Raw genomic sequence first — 20,687 nt, forward strand, 5'->3', positions numbered from 1 at the left:
AGATCAGACACCAAATGGAAGACACAGTGAGTGGGGAAATAGAACTACAAATGAACATGCTATCTCCTCATCCCACATAATGTACTTCACTGTTTTCTGTTTTTAATGTTAAAGCCTTCTTTTACTTTTCTCTCTTTCTGCTCTTTTGTTGGAGAACCAGTTTACCCGTGAGTGCATTCTGAAGAGTTAAAAAAAAATTACACGGTAATTTCAAAATTTTGTGCATCTCTCATAAATGCTTATATTTATTTTGCAGAATTAGTAAAAAAAAAAATCCGTGTAAAGTGACTGACCTGCCTTTGGTCAAAGCTGAGCCCATCAGGGATGCTGGTAATGCCCCTGTGACAATGTATTTATCAAAGGGTAAAAAAGCTGGGTTTAGATATGTGAGAGAAGAGTGAGAAAATGTGAGAAAACAACCCTGCAGACACCACAGTCAGTGGAGAAGGTTCTCTGCAGGAGCCCCATGGTGGATCAGCCTGTTCCTGAAGGACTGAAACCCGTGGGAAGGACCCAGGTTGGAGAAGTTCGTGGAGGACTGTCTGCCATGGGAAGGACCCAGGTTGGAGAAGTTCGTGGAGGACTGTCTGCCATGGGAAGGACCCCACGCAGGAGCAGGGGAAGAGTGTGAGGAGGGAGGAGCAGCAGAGAGGAAGTGATTTGAACTGACTGCTAGTCCCATTCCCCCTCCTCCTGCACCACTCAGGGGGAGGAGGTAGAAAATTCAGCAGCGAAGTTGAGCCCAGGAGAAGGAAAGAGTGGTGGGGAGGGGAGGTGTGTTTATTTCTGTTTCATTTCTCACTGTCCCTCTCTGTTACAACTAATTGGCAAATTATTAACTTAATTTCCCCAAGTCGAGTCTGTTTTGCCCATGATGGTGACTGGAGAGTGATCTCCCTGTCCTTATCTTGACCCATGAACTTTTCATAGTATTTTCTTCCCCAGGCTCATTGAGGAGGGGGTGTGATAGAGCAGCTTGGTGGGCATCTGGTCACCAGCCAAGGTCAACCCACTACAACAATGCCAAAGTTTAATCAAGGACATTTTTTTTAACTTTTCAGCATAGGACAACTTCCTTAAAATATCTTAATTCCTATTCATTTTCTTTTGGGTGTCAATGATAGGAACATCTTGTGCTGAACTGTATATTAACTATTTACATATTTATATGGTGCTATCCATCACATTGATCTGAAAGACTCAGGAAAATACACAGATTTGCTTTTCCAATATGTCTAGGAAGCAGAAAAGTATTATGCCTTTATTTATATGCTAAATAGCTGGTTGAAGTCTGTAACAGAGTCATGGCATGTAAATGGGGTTTGGAAGTGTCAGACCATGAACACAAGTAGTGTTGATTACAATCAAGCTCTTCCTGGAAACGCACATGGAGAAAGACCTCTCCCTTCTCCTCTCCATTTCTAGCGCCCTCTAATTCCATCTAGATATTTTGGAGACATCCCTTCTCATGACAGTTTTGTTTTTCCACTGCCATACGAAACCTGGAAGTTGAGGACTGTGAGAACAAAAAGCTGCAGAGAGAAAGATTCCCTGCTGTTTGTCCAAGTTAAAACTTATCTGTACTACACAGAATTAGCATGCCCATCCTCAGCCATGTAGCACCTTGAAGCAGATACAGTAATTGTGTTTTCATTTTGTAATATCAAGGAAATCTGATGAGCACTGTACCAGAAAGGTCTTGGCATTTTTCTGTTATTGCTTTTACATCAACGTCAGCAGAAAAATGTGTGATCAATTCAAAATCAGTTCTAAAGCTTGTTGCTGATTGACTATGCATTATTTAATGAATATTCTGCCAATTTCTTCTTTTGAACCTCATAATATGCAAACTCTGATGTTCAAATAGCTGCCATTAATGCATTCTGTCATTAGTGTTGTTCTCAATGCATATGACATGATTACGCCAACTCCTATCAGTTCTTCAAAAAAGGGTAATAAAACCATAAACTGCTCCTCACCAGTGAGCTTACATAATAAGATCTAGTATTTTAATTAGGCTTTTCTTCTTGCCATTTAAATATAGCTTGATAACAGGTGGTAAAAAAGATGTTAAGACAAAAAAACTTCAAAATATTTTCATTCTCTCCATCAATCAGTTCATGTTCACAATTTAAGAAAGAGGCAGATAGCAATTATGATGGAGGAGTCAGATAAAGAATTTTTAAATCAAATCTCTTTCTTTACAAAATGAAAATGTTATTATTAAGACCAGTGATAAAACAATGAAACTCTTCCACACGATCAGCACATCGCAGAGAATCATGTCTTGATAAATAATTGACAGAAAAGGCTACAGTTTCAGCTTTTCACACCAGGGCTTTAATTCAAAGTAAGAAGCTAACTCCTTAAGACAGCAAGGATTTAGAGGGCATAGCAGTTTCTGAAGGTATGCCACAAACAGATAAAACTTAGTTTAATTCAACTTTAACCTGCCCAGAGGTGGGCAAAGGTGATGTTTAGACCAAAATGAGGACTACATCAGTTTAAAATGATTCTGCAGGAAAGCTTTTAGGACAGAAAGCTGAAATAACCCCAGGGGACCACTAAAGCCAGAGAATACAGTAGTATGGACTGATACATATAAGTATTGTGCTGATCCACAAACACATCAAAAACAGTCATGGCTTTTCATTGGGGATTGAAGTCTTGGACACATCAGTGGTGTAAAAGCTTAAGTGTATGGAAATCAATTCAGTGAAAGGAAATGCAACTGTTTCTGCAAAGGAAGCCATCAGATTTACTATAAAAGACAAAAAAAATCTGCTGCCTTCAGTGGCCTTGATTACACATCTAGGAAAGGAAATGCAGCAGAATCACCACCAAATCTCCTGATTTTAGCCACATATGCTTGGAAATTACCGATATCCCTTGTGAAATAAACATTAAGAGCTTCATTTTGCTTTCATCACATGTGATCAACAAAGAGACTAAGTCAGAGAAAACGAAAAAGCATTCCTACATGTCTTCAAATAAAGAAACGTTTTCTATATCTATGAACAGTGTCTAGAGCTCCATGAACAGCATCTTAAGAACTGCCAAGGGAGGATGTGGGTCTCAAGATCTGGAGGAGAATTCTCTCTAGGGCTGGGGGAGATGGTCACCTTGCCTGCAGGAGGTGGGTAGGGGTGAAGGAAGTGAAGAAGCAGTGGGAGACTGTCAGAGGACTCTGCAACACCAGAGATGTCAAAAAGGCTGTTAAAGGACCTTCTCTGAAACCCTGTGAGAAAGGAGGGGCAGGCAGAGTCTGAGATGACTGTGCTGGTAAATGGAGACTCCTGAGAAGGGGAAGGCTGGAAAGTGGTGACTTCAGGCTCTGTGAGGAAGGGTCCTGATCTGCTGACAGAGCTGGAGCTACAGACCAAGTTCAGTGCCCCAGTTCTGGAAGTGGTAGATCACGCTAAAAAGAAAAGGTAGATGTGGATAAGAGACACTCTGGTGAACAGGGCTCAAGGAGGCTTACCTCAAACAATGCACAAAAAGAAGGAGAAGATGAGCACACAAGTCCATGAAGAAAGCTTTCCTGTTTTTCCAAGGAAACTGTCACGGCTGGATACCTCTACGTGCCTGAATCCTAATGCTTGCAGCATGGGGAATAAACAGGAGGAATTACAGAATAACAAAATATTCTGAGTTGGAAACGATCCAGTTTCTGAAGGTATGGACAGGGATCATCAACTCCAACTCATAAGTGAACGGCCTCTATAGGGATCAAACTCAACCCTGGCATTATTAGCACTGTGCTCCTACCAACTGAGCTAATCTCATTAAGGCTTGTGTGCTGCTGTAGAGCTACAATCCCAATAGGATCACAGAGACATGATGGCACAGCTCACACTGCAGGGTTGTGATGGATGGATAAAGGCTCTTTGGGAAGGACAGGCCAAGATACCAAGGAGGAGGAGCTTCCCTTTATGCAACAGAGCAGCAGAGGTGCCTGGAGCCCTACCTGGTGATGCATGAAGGGCCAAATGAGAGCTTACAGGTCAGGATTAGCAGGCAGACAGGTGTGGGTGATGTTGTGGTGAGCATCTGCTGCCAGCTGACTGGTCAAGATCTTCAGCTACTTCTTCATGTAAGTGCAAGAACTCTCACATTCTAGTGCCCCGGTCCTCACGGGGGACCTTAACCATTATCTGCTGAAGGGTCAACAACATGGGCACACTAACCCAGGAGGTCTGTGGGGGGCATTGATGACATTGTCCTGACACAACTGATCAAGGAGTTGAAGAAGGGAGATGCTCTGCTGGTCCTCACGCTTTCAAACAAGGATAAACTACAGAGGAAGGTGAAAGCTGGGAGCAGCTGAGGCTGCACAAACCATGAGGTGGTGAAGTTCAGGATCACAAGAGGAAATATCACGGCAAAAAAGCGCATTAAGCTCCGGAATTCAGGAGTGTAGACTTAGGCCTGTTCAGAAACTTTCTTGGAAGAATCCCACTTGGATTCTCTCTTTGGAAATCAGTAGAGTTTGTAAGATCCTGTAGGTTTAAAGGTCTTCAGAGACAATCCCAAACTGGCAAAACTAGTACTAGAGATAAAGTCTCATATAACGGACTAGAGGAGTAATGACATTTCTGTGATATGGAGACACATTTTCAAAATTTTTCCTTTTAAATTGGGTACAGAAAAGATTTTTTTTCCTCTTGATTTTCCCATCTTAAGTCCTTCAGTGCATTAATATTCTTCTCAGGTTTCTACAAACATCCTTACAATGTGCTCTGTGCATTTCCATTTGTATTCTGTGAGCAGGTGAGCCCACAACGCCCACTGATTCTAATCACACCTAGAATCTGCCAATGTACAGCCAAATAAACAATTATCATGATTCAGGAGATTTAAAATTACATGTTTCAAGAAAAACATGCTGTCCTATTTTCTGTTCTTCAGGGAAGAAAAGAGGGTTTGTTTCACCTCAACAAAGAGAACCATGTCTGCTTGGATTTCATTGCCCTGTATTCTAATGGGGTTATTTTAATTTATAACTGCCTTGTTACGTAAAAAGAATGAAATACTAAATGTACCATTTAGTATGGAACTCTGATTCTGCTTTTAAGTTCAGCTTAATGGATTATCTTGTATTCTGTAATCTAATATCACTGATGGTTATGTGGGACATCTCGATAAATTAGATTATTTAATGTGAGATGATACAGTGTTTCATTTAAAATATTTTATTGTGTTATAGAATGAATACCTGACTCAGGAGAGCACAGATATTACTTGTGTCAGCATAAAGAAACTGGCAACTGGGATTCAGGATTCTTCCAGGTGCACGTCCGATCTTGGACAGTGAGTCAGTCAGTGTAATATTCCTCTTTAATTAAAACTTAGTTGTAGAAAAAATCAACACCTATTCCAGCAGGTGAAGAGCAGAGCTAACAGAATTGTTCCTGAAGCTTTCTCATGCCTCTGACAAGTGGCAGTTTCTGGGGAAGGAGAGACCAACACTGCAAACAAAGGTGAAACACTGGCAGTCCCTTGGGTGGCACTGCTCAGCCCTGCTCGTGGCATCCTGATGTCTGTCACTTCATCATGCTCTCAGCAACGATTGCTGCTATCTAAAGTAAAAGGTACCTATTTTCACGGCACAAAACAGCACCTCTCGTAACACAACACTTTTCATAAGCATTTATTTCAATGGACATCATCTACCAACCACAGCTTTGTAAGATGCCAGGAGCCCTTAGGCAAATAGATACTTCTAGCAGTTAGACCTCTGAAATGAAAACTACCCTTCAGAAAAAAGAATTGCTCGATATCCATAAAGCACAATTGAAATTTAAGGAATTTCTGTAATAGGAGGGAACTATTTTCAGTGGAACTGACCCAACACTGGAATGTTGTACTGCCAGGAATATTTTATTTTATGCAGCTTCAGTTGCATACATAAGGTAATGTGGTAGCATATAAAGGAAGAGAACTCAGTGTTTTCCCTGTAGTAAAACAAGATGGGGAATTGCTCTAAGCAAGTGAATCTATTGATATATACACTTGTAGATACACACTCAGCTTCCTTAATGGAGAGTGTGATTGTCTGCAACATTTAATGCATTAATTCTGTAAGTCTGCTGTAAGGTAGGAATATATTGCTGTAACTTAACCAGAAAACAAAGTGACATAGATAAAGTCACAGAGGAAGCCTGTGGCAGTGTCTCACCCCCAGGGTGATGCCTGTATCATCCTATGTCTCATATTTGGGTGTAAGGGCATTTACTTTCTGATTTATTTGTAAAACTTCTATGGCAAATAATCTGTTTCATTTTTTAACTCTGAAATCTTTCATGCCCACAAAAAGAGCAACATCTTATTTAAAATAAAATAAGTTATATCTTTTTTTTCAGTAAGATCATCTTCAATTATCTTAAATATCTTGCTCTTTTGCCACTGGTGAAGGTGCAGTAGCAAGGATGCTGAGAGGGGAAGGGACAGGACCATTCTCGGCAGAGCTCATAACAATGACTGGGCCAAAGCCTCCCTTTGGGGAATGAGGACCCAACACAACAAGCCCACTGATGCCAAAGGAATGACAAGGATGTGCAAAATTAAAAATAGGACACTACTGCCACTGTACCAAAGAGCAGAGCATCAAAGGAAAAAAAAACCATAACCAACGAACAAAAGAAAACCTAAACACAACACTCTTCCAGTGGAATTATTAGAATAAAGGGAGAGGAGAGGGGAAAGAGAATCCCCAACAGGAGCAACATGTCCAGGTGTTCAGGGTGTGTGTAATATATCTTACTAGAATTTCCCTAAAAAAATTCATATTCTGACATTGGAAAAGGGGATGAGGAGGAGATGTCACGTTACTGTGCTGAAATTCTTGTTTTCCCAGAATGCAGAGCCATGTAAAAAGTTGTCTGAATATCCCTCACCATGCTTAAATAGAGCTTATATACACATCTGAGGTGGGGGGGGGGGAGAAGCCTTTCTTTCTCGTAGCTAGCAAGATAAGCAAGCCAGAATAATTACATACAGCAGACCACAGCTAAATATTGATTCAGATGTTATTGAAAAAAGAGAAGGTGAGAGAACAGCAGCTTCAAAATAATGATGTAAAAATCTATGAAATAATGGTAGAGACAAATAGACCTACAGCAATTATACACAGAGCAGTTCAAAAGCCCTGCTGGAATAGGAAAAACAGCAGATGATTCAGTGCCTCCTGTGAAAATGGTCCTCCTCCCTTGATATCTGTGCAGTCCTTCTGCCTGGAACTAAGCTGGCATGACAGGCGCAAATTCAGGCAAGGAAAAAAATTCTAATTAGAGGAGTCACTCCAGTTTAATTCCAGATGTCATCACTGAACCAGCTTTTCTTGTATATAGACACCCCAGTTGGCAAACCATTGTACTACAGCCTTTAAAAAAAAAAAAAAGATAGCAAGCAAGGTAGATAGGTTCTGGTCATGTGCAGCAGGATCTATCATTCAAATGTTTTAAGAAAATCCAGTATTTATCTTAACTGTATTGCACTTTTTAAACAGCAATATGTATGACAAAAAGCTGTTTACCAGCTTCAGCATTCACTTTTTGAGGGCACCTGCAACCCCCTAACTTGGCAGGGGCTGAAAGAATCACTTCTTTTTTTTTTCCCTGCCATTTGCATTTCACTGAAATAGAGATTTTTTAATGCATCTTCTGCACCTGCTGTGAAACTGAACTCCTGTTACCTCAGAACCAATTATAAATTTGATTGCAGCACAATCTACAAAGAATAACAGTTAGTTCCTGCTCCAAAAGGAGTTGACACTGGAAAAGGCTCATTGCCTACAAATGCAGGAAAAACCCATTTTGCCCCTTTCGTGGGGCTGCAGTAAGTGTGAGGGCATACAAAACTTCCAGCAACCCTAATCCTCTTCCTGTATGTTTTTGGTACTTAAAGAAACAGAGTAAACAGTAAAAGACTGAGTGGCCAGGGGAAACTTCAAAAAAATGCTACCCTTCCTTGAAGAATAAATACTATGATCTATGAGAGAGATTTCGTAGAATTATAACTGCTGCCTCTAAAGTTGTGCAAAACTGCTTCCCCTAGCATCTGATGTGTCACCATTACCATTAATATCTGTCAGGACTGTTACAGATTCTGATTTTAAAAAGGAAAAAAAAAAAGAAGAAAATAGCAGCACAGCAGAAGTTCTTCCGCTTTTGGAATTGGGAGTTTAACAGCTCCTGTGAACTGTATTTAGTGCTGTCAGTGTAAACAAATATTCACTGCATTTTATCAGAGCAGTCCTCCTGCTTCCTCCTTCCTTTGGCAACAGGGCCCACGGATATTCCTAGCTTGTCCTTAAAGCAAATATTTTGAACCTGGATGCACTCATTTTGAGATAACTTACATAAAAGCCTCCTGAGAGCTTTGGATTTATTCACTGAGCACCTTAGCTGCAGATATGCACTGGACAGACTCTTACTCCTGAAGCCCTCCCTGACTTCGGCCACACTGCCAAGAAAAACATCAAAGGAAATCTCTTCACGTTGCACCTATTTTTCTGGATTAATAGACAGGTCCACGCCTGTGAGCCACACAACTTTTATGAAAGCTGAGTTCAAGATCATAGTAACTACTAACATTTGCTTAGATACTACTGGGGCAAATGTACCACAGGAATCTCACATGAGCTCTCGGCACGTGGGCAGAGCCTCGCTATAAGAGATGTAACGTGAGGAAACTGGTAAAATATTCCAGTAAGATCAATTAACTGAAGGGTTTTTTTTTTTTTTGGTGGCAGAATTAAAACTTTATAAGTGGGTAGCTGTTGAGTCATAGGTGGCATGATCAGAAAAAGAGAGGAAATATAAGGAGTGAAGACTCTTAATGCAGATAAGCACACTCGGAAGAGAGTGAAGGTACGGCCTAAAGCTTTTTTTTCAGTCCTGTCATAGCACCCACATCCTCGTATTGCTGGAAAGTATCACACAAACTGAGGATGATACAGCCTATTCACTAAAAAAACCCACCAAGCACCACTCTGAAGGCCAGTGGGCTGATGAAAATGAATACTAAGTGTGACTTTGTGCTGTCGGGTGCACCATGGAAAGGATGGATTTTTCCACAGACATTTTGCAAAGTCATTTACACCCACAAATAGTGAATATATCACGCTGCTATTCCAAGTTAACAGTGTTTTTCACTCATTCTACAAAGGCATGAATGATGGCTCATGTTGCAGGACAAATGAGAGGAATGAGCCCCTTGTTAACACCCAGATTTAGGGAATGTGCTCCCTCTTGCACTGAAATTAGTGGCTCTTATTATTGACTCTGGAGCCTCATACCAGTAAGGGCCCCATGCTTCCAACAGTTTTGTAAGACTTTTAATTTGTTAAGACTTTGGCTGAGATCAGAGAAAAGCTGAAGCATTTTTCTGAGGTGCCAGAAGTGAAGGGTTCTTTTGCATTCTAATCTTCTGACACAGATTTGCTCTGATCCAGTATCTGCCATTATTTAAACAGCTCAGTTGGCATGTGTGGCATTCTGCAGGCTAGTCAGAAGTCAAGAACTACGCTCTAAGGAGTTCATCATCTAAAAATTGGCATATAATTTAATGAGAAAGGACAAAGGAAAACAAGATAAATAGCAAACTGCTCCTGGGAATATTCCACTATTTATTTTTAATCGTAGAGAATGCAGATCATTCAGGCTGCTCCTGTTTCAGATTTGTTTCTTTTTTGAATGATTAGACATGCCATAGAGAAAGAGGTCAGGCACAGCAACCCAAAGTTCCCCTAGGAAGCATGAAATGGAAGCTACAAAGAGAATAAGAATTTTGGAATCAAACCCTCTTACTCTCCTGCCCTGCCTCTCCTTTGTGCTGCCAAAAAAGAACAAACCAGGAGATTTCAAGGGGAAAGCTTTCTTATTTCCTGAAAATTGGGGTATCTTCAAGGTGATACAAAACCCATCTGCCCTTTACTCCCACCTTTCCTGGGAGATGCAGCATGAAATTGGATTGCAGCCTGTGCACAGAGGGATGCTGCACCAGGGCTGGCACACACTGAGGTGGCTTACTGCTGCTGTAGGACCACCCTCAAATGTTCTCACAGATGTTTGGCCCTGTAACCACCTGAAAACAGAGGAGCTGACACATAGTTCCCCGTATTTTACTCGTTTCCATCCCACTCAACATATTTCCCCTCCTTCTCCTGCAACACGACTCAGTGCACACTTAGAAAAAACATCTTCACACTATCAAATTTTAATAGACTTTAATTTTTCTCTGTCTATGCATTCGATGTTTTCCCCACAAAAGGTGACACGAATTTTTCTGCCAGTTATATTCTGAGTAACCCAATTAGTCCTGAAATACAGCACAGTGAGCATTGTGGTTTTCTCTCATTTATAATGTTTGTACATTTTTTTTCTTAAGCTTCTTTGGTAATTCTCTGCTGATCATTGGATATAAATAGATTATATTGATGCATGTAAAAGCCTGATTATTTTATAAACTACAGCTATAATTTTATTTCAAAGTAAACTGGCAAGGAAAAGAGCTTAGAGGCACATATGTTAGAAGTATGAAAGATAATGCTTAAACTACCAGCGAGGTGCTCTTCATCTACCCTGATTGCAAATGCAAGAACAGGGAATAGAGCTCAATTACAGGCCAACAATTTACAAATCCACTGTAGCAAGACATTTCATATGGGATTCAACAGCCACAGGGATATTTAAAGGTACTTAAAAATATACAGCATGTATTCCACAGAAGGAACATGTACTAAACTTGATGTCTTCAGGAATTCTTAGGGCTTTAAGTTTTCCCTGTAAATTTCTTAATAAAATATGGTGGAAAGTGGTATTGGTTATTTCAGCATTAAATGATAAAGTTGGGAGTAAAGAAAACTTTTCTTCTCCTAGACTGTATATACTGCCTGTTGTATACAACATTTGTCTATTTTGATATAAATACTTTTCCTTTCTGTATGGTTATGTAGAGAATGCATGGTAGAGAGGGCAATGGAGGCAGTAAATTGGTCACCTTGACTTTGGGATGAAAAAACTTAAATCTTCTTTCCGATGTGGAAGTTAAGTAAACCCATTCAGCTTGGTAAAATGAACATGAGTGTGAATCAATAATGTTCTGTGACTCAAGGTGCTGAAGGCACACAAGTTCACAGCAAAACTGTATTAAAGAAAAGAAGATTCACTTGTGGAAAACATCACTAATGCAACTCAATATTAGCTTTTAATTAGCAGATGTATTTTTTGCTATATGTTGTGAAACTCAGTTTGTTAGACTTAAAATAAAGCCAGTGAACAGTGAAGAAAAAAATGCTGTTCTGTTTTGGCTGTATTTGCTATGTCCTAAAGGTATTCCCTACCCATGGTAGAGGGGTTGGAGGAATGTGATCCTTAAGATACCTTGCAACCCATTCTGCGATTCTATTTTTGAATATAATAAATATTTTTAATATATTATATAATTATATATTATATATATAATTGTTATATAATTATCATCAGTTGACCAGAAGCACAATTATGAGGTTCCACTGGTCTTCCCCAGTGAACATAAAGGAAAGAGCTTGGTCATGATCAGACCCCAGTCCCTGCGAATCGATACAAACTGCTCAGCTGTGAATTCCTGGGCAACAGTCTAAGGAATTCAAAATGGCACATGTTAGAGGATGAAATTAGGCATGTATGTGTGTGCAACGAAAGCAATGAGCTTCTCAGAAGTCATTTTGCATAGAGGTAAAGGCTGCTGCATCGCCTCTCTGATCAGATTTGAGGTCGGTGATCTCCCTGATGGAGCAGAGGAGAGACTTTCCTGTTCCTGTATCTGTTATGTTTTCTCCAACCCAATTTGCAGACTGGCAATTATAATGTCTCCTATTGCTGTTTTTTAAATCATAAAATTTGAAAACAATCTAGTTAAGGCCACAGATAAACAATCCCCAAGAGAGGACGGGGGACAGGAGACATATGCCAGATTTTTCTCATGTAATGAGCTTTCAAGGCTCATTTCTTGGTATAAAACTTACATAGCAAAAAAGAAGTTGCCACTTTTTCTTTTCATGTTACAGTAGAGAGTGTTTGGTATATTCAAAACCTTAATGTTGGATTTGCATCAGGATATGAAGCCAGGGGATTTGGACAGGAAATACATGCTCTGAAAAATGGGCACATCCAGGATGGCCATGGCTGAGGGATAAAATACTGGAGATTTCAGGATTGTCGCAGTATGAAAAGCTCCATGAAATATAATAAATCCCTGACAAGTGATATCGTTGGTTTTTTTAAACAGCTCTGAAAACTGTCCAGAATACACTTCTAATTCTGTCTATTTTACAAACAACTACGGGGCAAATTCAGGGCACCTCTGTTCTAGACAGCTGCATTCTCCAAACAGGGCTGCTAATATTAACATATCCCCAGTGCCAAGTTTGCAAGTCTGAAGATGCCCTTGTGAAGCAATGAGATGTGAACTAAATCACACTGTCTGTTATCTCTATAATCTGTCCTGTGTCCAACACTGCTAGAAGCAGGTGCATCCTCTCAAAAAGCTTCCATAAAGTGTTCTTTCTCTGCATTTTTAGACACAAATTCTCTGCATTGAATGTATATATTTGGGAATTTTATAAATAAATTACATGATAAAACAATCCCCATAAAGGTGCTAGAAGCTACCATATATGTTTCAAGAATCTAGTCAATAAAGAATTACTCTTTCTTTACTTCCAAGCAATAGCAGCATGGTGTCTAAATGCATTTGCACACTTGTTCTTTCTCTTACCAGCTGTTGCCCTTTTGGACCCCAACCAGCATACTGAAGCTTTGCATTGCTGACCTCAGGGGGGTACAAACTCTGAGGATCCCTGCAGAGAGAAAAAAATAAGATTTCAGCTCCAGAAATGTCCTTGTATCAGCTGGTGCGCACCTGCTTCAGAAATACACCGTGAACTTGTAAGATGTCTTTCACCTGGAATCATCCAACAACTATTGCCAGATTTCAATAGACTTTTTTTGCAGTAAGGTAAAACCTAGCAAGTGTTGGTAATACCAAGTATTTAAGTGACAATTTCTGTTTCTTACTAATACAAAGCTAAACATATTTATTCCCCTGCTGACTTGCCTAAGCCTCAAGAATTAGTTAAGGGATGGCAAGCAATGTAACTGTATTTATCAACACTGATGATGTCCACAAATGATAAATAATAATTATATCTTTGAATCCTACTGCCACAAGAAAAATATAATTTCATTTTCTTCACCCCATGGCTTTTCTGCCTAATAATTTCCCTTTGAACATGATGTCAGAAAAGTTAAGCATCTGTATAACAACTGATATGCAGCTTGGCTTCAAAGGCAAAAGCTCCTATTAATACCAAATATCGAATTTTTAGACAATAAAATCAAAATGCTTTTCTAGTTCTTTCATCCATTACCTTCGTTTTGTAGCAGAACATCAGTGAGACATAACAAATACAGTATAGAAAAAGGAGGCTTTTTTGGTAAATGTCAGAGCAGCATAATGTCATTTTATCACAGCAGAGATAGCATTGACTTAACTGTATTTATACTCAGCTCAAATAATTACATTATATATTCTGAAGTCACATTGGTACAACTCTGTGTATAGTAACATTCCACAAACAAGAACACTAATAAAGCCTGTATACAATATGCCTCATTAACAGATCTCAAACTGCTTGAAAAAGTAAGGGTATTATCATCACTGGCCTACAGCCAGGAATAACAAGGCAATTTGAGGCCAACATCACCCAAAATCAGAGAAAAGAACCAAAGCCTTGCTAGCCTTTAAGCAAAAGCCCTTCTTGTATAGTGTTTTCTGGGCCATGTTTTCAAAACATAACAAAACCGAATGTAATAATTAGACACTAACTGAATTCTCCTCATTGCCTGTTTTGGGACCTGGCCCTGTACCACACTCCTGCTCTGCTCTCTTGGCTACACATTCCCACTGCACTGGTGCTGTTATAGCAAGTCCAAACACAGCAGCAAGAGGAATGTTCAGAACTGATTTTGTGCCATGTTTCCAAAGTGAAAAAAACTATCTCCCATGAACTCCTGACCTAGGATCAGCTACAATAAACAGACCCAAGGTGAGGACCCCCATGGTCACACCCCTTTCACAATTCTTGCAGATGGAAGAGCAACTTCCACTCTCCTGATTATAAACCATAACCCATAAAGTCTGCAAGGCCCTTGTGAAGAGGTTCATGGAGCTGACTTTAAATTGAAGTGCTCAAGGACACCGAATTAAAGAATCATAGAATGGTTTGGGTTGGAAGGGACCTGAAAGATCATCCAGTTCCAACTCTCCTGCGATGGGCAAGGACACCTTTCACTAGATCAGGTTGCTCAGGGCCCCATCCAACCTGGCCTTGAACATTTCCAGGGATGTGGCAGCCACAGCTTCTCTGGGCAAGCTGTGCCAGTTTCTCACCACCCTCACAGTAAAGATGACAGGTTTGACGCAGATGGGACACATTGAGAATGTGGAGGGGCAAGAGTGGGTTGTTGAGGTACTGACACTTCAAATCTGAATGTATCCTAGGGTGCCCAGATAGCTTTTGGCTCTATGTGCAAAGTGCCATCCACAGCTGCTCCCAGGAGAGTGAAATTACATCATTTTTTATGGTTTTTACCCACAAGGTGTCTTTGTGGGTAGACTACAGTAATTTTTATAAGGTATGGATAAGAGAATACAAAACTCTCATACTGAGAGCAGCCACACAATTCCCATTCCAGTAAAAAGACTAGCCATACAACTTGTTCTGGATCTTTTCAAGCTTGTATGCATTAGCTGCTTAAGTTTCCAGTCAGCTATGCCTGTTAGCAATCAATCTCTTTGGTTAGCTATCTTGATTATCTTAACAGAGAGTAACCTCTGAGCATAGAAGGAAAAGAGAAAAACAGTGAATCAAATCAAAACCTCTTATGGGAGAAAAAGCAGTACTTCACTATTTGTCAAATGAACTATCTAGTTCTTGGGTTATTTTACCCATGGTGAGAAGAAGAGCAAGAAATTACAATTAGGAGGGGGAATACCATCCCTAAATAAACAGATTATACAAATTGTGAGAACTTAAAGCTGTAATGCTTCAGATAACACAGGTGAAGCTAAGGGACAGACATGCCAATTACAGCGAATAATTCAGACCAGAGCTCAGACAAGTCCTGGCAGTTCTGCTCACTGCACCGTATTTTAGAAGAGGAAAACTCTAATGCAATGAGAAATGCAGCATAAACCAGCTTTGGTTGCTGATAAGGTAGAAGGAAAGGCACCCCATTCAACCTATCAGCAAAAAGTTCTGCTGCAGACAAAAAAAAAAAAGCATAGTCATCTTCCCTCTCCTGGGTATGGCCAAGGGAAAATGGAATTGCATCTCCTGAGTTCTTTCTCAAGTTGTTGGGTATGGCTGGGAAACATCCTTTGTAGCAAAATCTTGTCTGTTTGCCTTGAACCCTTTTGACAAATATGTGATAGAAGGGCTAGACGATGGAATTGCCTGTTGTCTGGAGGTGCCTGATTTACAAACCGAGTTACCATAAACTGCCTCTATACTCAGGTAACAGCACGTACATCCAGGTGGCGATGCAGACCACTGAAGGCAGGTGGTAGCCAGGCATCCATCCTCATGCTGTGAGCTATTCCTTTCTACCATAGGCTATAAAAGCAGACTAAGATCCTAGTTTCCCCCCACAAATGTTCCCAAGAGATGCACATCTTGGTAGATTTTGACTTGGTCCTCATCTTTTGAAGAGGTTCCTCTTCCCTGGAGTAGCGACACTCACTCACTCGCCTGCAGCAAACTCCAGTATCACGCGCAAGGGGATGGAGAAGACATCCCTCCTCGCCAAGCCTGATCCATCAGGCTTCAGACAAACTGCAGGAATGACCTGGAGATGGGCTGCATCAGGAGTGGCCAGGGGAGACCAGGCCGTCAGCAAGCCCAAAGGCAGAACTGAGTTCACTTACTGGTGAATCTGACCATGAAAGACCAGATTCCCAAATACTTCCTTGGGCTGTGTTCGGTGCATGGTCTGTGGTGGAATATAAATGAACTCCCTCCCTGGTAGCCCCAAGAAACCCATTTAAAAACCCATTGTCATAGACTGCTTTGGGGTGGAAAGGACCTTAAAGATCATCTAGTTCCAACTCCCCTGCCATGGGCAGGGATGTCTCCCACTAGTCCAGGTTGCTCAAAGCCCCATCCAGCCTGTCCTTGAACACTTCCAGGGATGGGCTATCAACAACTTCTCTGAGCAAATTACATCTTCACTAATTATATCTTAATTTCTCTGCGCAATTATATCACCTAGAGAGAGGAGGAGGAGGATGAGTTGTCTACACAGCTGCTCTGGGTGAGATGGCCACAACTCTCTAACGCTCTTGTTGAGAATGCTCTTAGAGATCCTCAAACTGAAAAACCCTTTTGGAGAGCATCTGTCAAACACATTTCCAGTTATCTCATATTACTCTGGACCTTTAACTCTCCCTGGTAAAATTTCCTTAAGGGAGTCAGACCTACAGACCTATAGTCAGACCCATATCCCAGGAGCACTCGTCCACTTCACAAGTGTTGCATAAATGGGATCTAATGTCAGTCAGCTCCTTCTGGGAGGTATGTTATTACTACTAAGCTAGCAGTCCTCCACTGCTTCACCCTTCTTTCTCCTCCAAAGCAGCCTGCTTAAAATTCCTCTGTATTTTTTTCCTGAATCAATCAATATTGTGGGTCATCTCAGCCTCCACAAAGAACCAGTGCTCCTCACAGACCCTCATAATTAGGGCTTGTTTGGATTTGAGCCTGTCCCTTGTGAGCTCATTTGTGCAGGATGCTGGCTTGGAAATGGGCAGTTCTGAAGGCAGCCTGTATATCTCTGGTTCCTGGTTTGGATGAAGAACCAGCTTCACAGCATCCCCACACCATTTTCATTATTTCCTTATGAAAAAGAACATTAATCCTAATTTCCAGCCAAAGAAATGGCAAGGCCTTATTAGATGGTTGCCATTATTTCTTTTGTCTCTTAAAATGACTGATTTTAAAACCTGGGAAGGAAGGGAATAATGACATTGTTTTCGGCCAGACAGAATACGGAGCAGGTCCTGTATAAACTCTTCCACAGTTAGATGACATTTTCTGGACCAGAGGCTGTTAAATTGCTCCAGCCACAGGTGTGACTTCAGCATAATGTTCCAAAACCATTACTGAAATAGTAAATTGAGAAATTTGCTCATTTAGATGAAGTTTTCTCTCAGAAAGTCTCCCCTCAAAATTTCCAAACCAGGAAACTTCCCGAGTGCAATCAGCATGCTGCCTGCCAAATCATTTCTGCTTGCAATAGGTCTCAGAACATGTATGTAGAACAAAACAAACTAATCAATCATATCGGGTTTCCTGCATTTGACTTTAAAAATTATGGTGAATAATGAGGAACTTGTTTGAAAGAGTTTGTATTGGTTTTTGCTGAAATTTTTACATCTATGTGTTCCCTCTTCTGACATTTTCTCCTAAAGAAGACTAGTTTCCTTGAGAGACTTCATGGCACTGAGTCTCCCTCTGAGTATAAACATGACAAACTGTTCTCTATTAAGTTCTTCAAAAACAACTTAAAAAAAAAAAAAAAAACAACAGAAATTTTCCACTGTAATTGAGGGATTGTCTCCCTTTGCTTCAAGAAAAATATTTTGCAATGCCAGACTGAAAAAAGTCTGAAGCTGATAAAAGCAGTCAAAGTCTGGGGTATGGCTGTTCTTCTAAGGTCTGTTTTCATAACTTTTAATTTTAAATACAGAGCAACAGGATTGGTATGGAAATTCTCTGCATATGCTGCCACTGTGAGCAAAACCACAACAATTTGCACTAAAGGCTGCTCTGATACGTCCATCCTCTAAAGAAATAATCAAAACTATGCATATGACCTGGGCGGAGAAAAACTTTGAATCTCCTTGCCTAACTTGCAAATGCCATAATTTTGGAAAAAACCCCTATATTATTAGTATATTAAGATGTCAGTAGTATAAAACCATGGGGAAGGCAGAAATATCCCCTCTTGTTATCTGCATCAAGCCAGCACTGAATATTTTGAAAGACAACAGTCTTAAGGACAACAGCTCAGAGCACTTCAAGCATTTTTTATGGATAACTATAAAAAATTATCTATCTATCTAAACTATCTGTCTCAGCAGCAGAACTCAATGTCTTCACATCTACTTCTAATAGAATAAAATCAGACAGCAGCTAAGACAGATTTCTTCCTCCTTAGAAAGAAGGAAAGAAAAAAGAGATATAAACCACCACATAGAGAATAAATCTGGACAGGCAATAAAGAAGTGGAAACTTCATCATATTTAAGAGTTTTTGATGCATGATGAGAAAAACAAACACACTGGAGAAAACTCACAAAACCAAATAAAAGCATGTAAAACATACATGTTCATAAATGTACAAAGAACCATAGATAAGGACATGGAGAAAAAGGGAAAGATTTCCAAGAGGCAAGAATGCCACTTCTTGAGAAGTAAACCCGGAATTTTAATTACTTGTTTTTAATGTCTAGACACAATTAAATGACTTGTTTACTTCAAAATTCACCAAGCAGAAGAGGAGACAGGTGCCATTAAGAAAATTTCTCCCAAGGAGCTACAGAGCCCTGCTGAGACTTCCAGTGAGATAGAATAAAATGTAATACAAATGGGAATCAAAGACTTGTCAGAACCGACAAGCAAGAAATAAGACTCTTAGAGGATGCAACTGAAAGAATCCTCCTGGAAATCTAATAAATGTGCTTAATTAGATGGGAAAGGCTCTTCCATTCATCTAGGCTTGTTCACTATTAAATATTTAATGCACATACTCACACATACACATATTTTCCTTACAGCACTTTTCAATGAACAAAAGTAGGAGGTGATGAAAGAAGTTTGAACTTATTAATTTCAACTGCAGATACACATCAGTTCATTCAGTTGTTCTTAAAAATACCAGAGCTCACCATCCATTTTTTCCAAGACGAATGAATTCTATGGATTTAGAGTACAAAAGATAAAAAAAGCAAGGGAATCTAAAACATTTGTCTCTAATTTGGCAATTCTATTGGATTCAAGCCAACAACATGAGCTCAGAGGTTCTTTTTTATTATAGTCTGCAAGCATTTATCAATGTAATATTTGGTACTAAGCCTGCAAAACCTTGCACATTACTAATACCACCTTAAAATCATACGATGGTTTGAGTTGGAAGGAATCTTAAAGATCATCTTCCATAAGCAGAGACAGAAAATCTATCGCTTGTCAGAAAAGAAGCCACCAACTCCCATTGGGAATGATGTAAAATGATGGCACAGACTTGCCTTTCCAGTAAAGGTCTAAAAAAACTGATTTAAAAATGCATTGGAGACTGGCACAAAGCTCTGAGTCACAGTGATACAGGCTGGAGGACTGAAAGATGCTGATCAAAATCTAAGGGTTTCCCTGCACAAGGAAACAGTGGAAATGGACCTTGGATACTGTTACCATTACTTTTAAAATGATGACATTACCACGTTTCTCATGTGACCCCTCTAAATCCCAGATGACCAGGTGAATTTTTACTGCATTTTTTAAAAGAACTTCTGTTCCTGGAGTCACATTTTGTCCCCTAAAGAGACAAAGAGAGGTGATAGCATTCAGGTGATAAACGTAACCATTTTAAAGTAATTTTCTCTTACTCATATAATTTTCTCTTACTCTATAGAGATTTATCAGCCAGCTCTGACCTCAGACCTACCCAAGGCATGAGGTAAGGCACTGGATTTATCAGGATTTCACATGTATTTATCTACAACAGAGGCACAGGAATATGAAAATCTAAATACCTGAATGCTCTCAAGAAGGCTAGTCAGAATTGCAACTAGCTAAAGATCAGCTATCCAAAATATGGGAAAAAAACTACAGGTTGAAGAGAAACAACTTGCTAAGCACTGAGATGTTTAAGAATGAACTTAGAAGATTTTCACAGTCACAAGCCTGGGATGAATGCACGTGGTTCTTCACATGACTCCACCCATTGGCAGCAAGGGATGTTCATGATGAAACCTGAGCATTTTCCATCCAGCTGACCTTGTCTGACTTTCAAACACTAATAAAAATATAGTACCATGATGTGACGCCTGCAGAGAGCAATATGGGATTATTAGTACATAAGATGAGATACAGAAATGATCTCCTACACCCAGAGAGAGCAGAAGTGCCTCGTTACAAACAAGACTTCACCGTTTGTTAGGTCGCACTTTTAATTGGGGCAAGAGATTGATTCTTGGGCTTGTGTTCTAAACTAATTTAACAGTCTGTGTTATTTGGTTTCAAAACAAACCAGAATGACTCAGTATTCTCTGTTTCCTTTTGGAAACTAAGAGTCTTTGAGCAAATCTTATTTCTTCTCTTGTCAACAGGGTAAGGAGATCTTGGAGGTTTGTGCGTAGGTTCTTAGGAGTATTGAAACACCCTTCTGAACAGCCTTTCACCACACAGATCGTGTCATCATCAGTTAAAATTAAGAAGGCATACACTTTGTAGTGCCATTATTTCCATTTCTTGTCAACAGCGATATGATCACTTTTAAACACCACCACAACTGGCCTCATTTCAGGTACAGTTTAAAAGTGGATGGAAAAATACTCTCCTTATTCAAATGACAAGAATACCACTATGGC

At 40.0% G+C, this 20,687-nt stretch overlaps 1 protein-coding gene across 5 annotated transcripts in view; it reads right to left on the minus strand.

Annotated features, from left to right (window-relative positions):
• The window catches only part of DPP6 (dipeptidyl peptidase like 6), a 549,686-nt gene that overhangs the window by 89,256 nt on the left and 439,743 nt on the right, over positions 1-20,687 (minus strand). For all 5 annotated transcript variants that reach the window (XM_064638400.1, XM_064638386.1, XM_064638369.1 and 2 more), the window contains exon 7: positions 12,760-12,841. In XM_064638400.1, the coding sequence (XP_064494470.1) occupies positions 12,760-12,841 (82 nt within the window). The remainder of the gene's footprint in view (positions 1-12,759; positions 12,842-20,687) is intronic.

The sequence above is a fragment of the Pseudopipra pipra genome, chromosome 1 (genome assembly GCF_036250125.1).
Source record: "Pseudopipra pipra isolate bDixPip1 chromosome 1, bDixPip1.hap1, whole genome shotgun sequence".
NCBI classification, from domain to species: Eukaryota; Metazoa; Chordata; class Aves; order Passeriformes; family Pipridae; genus Pseudopipra; species Pseudopipra pipra.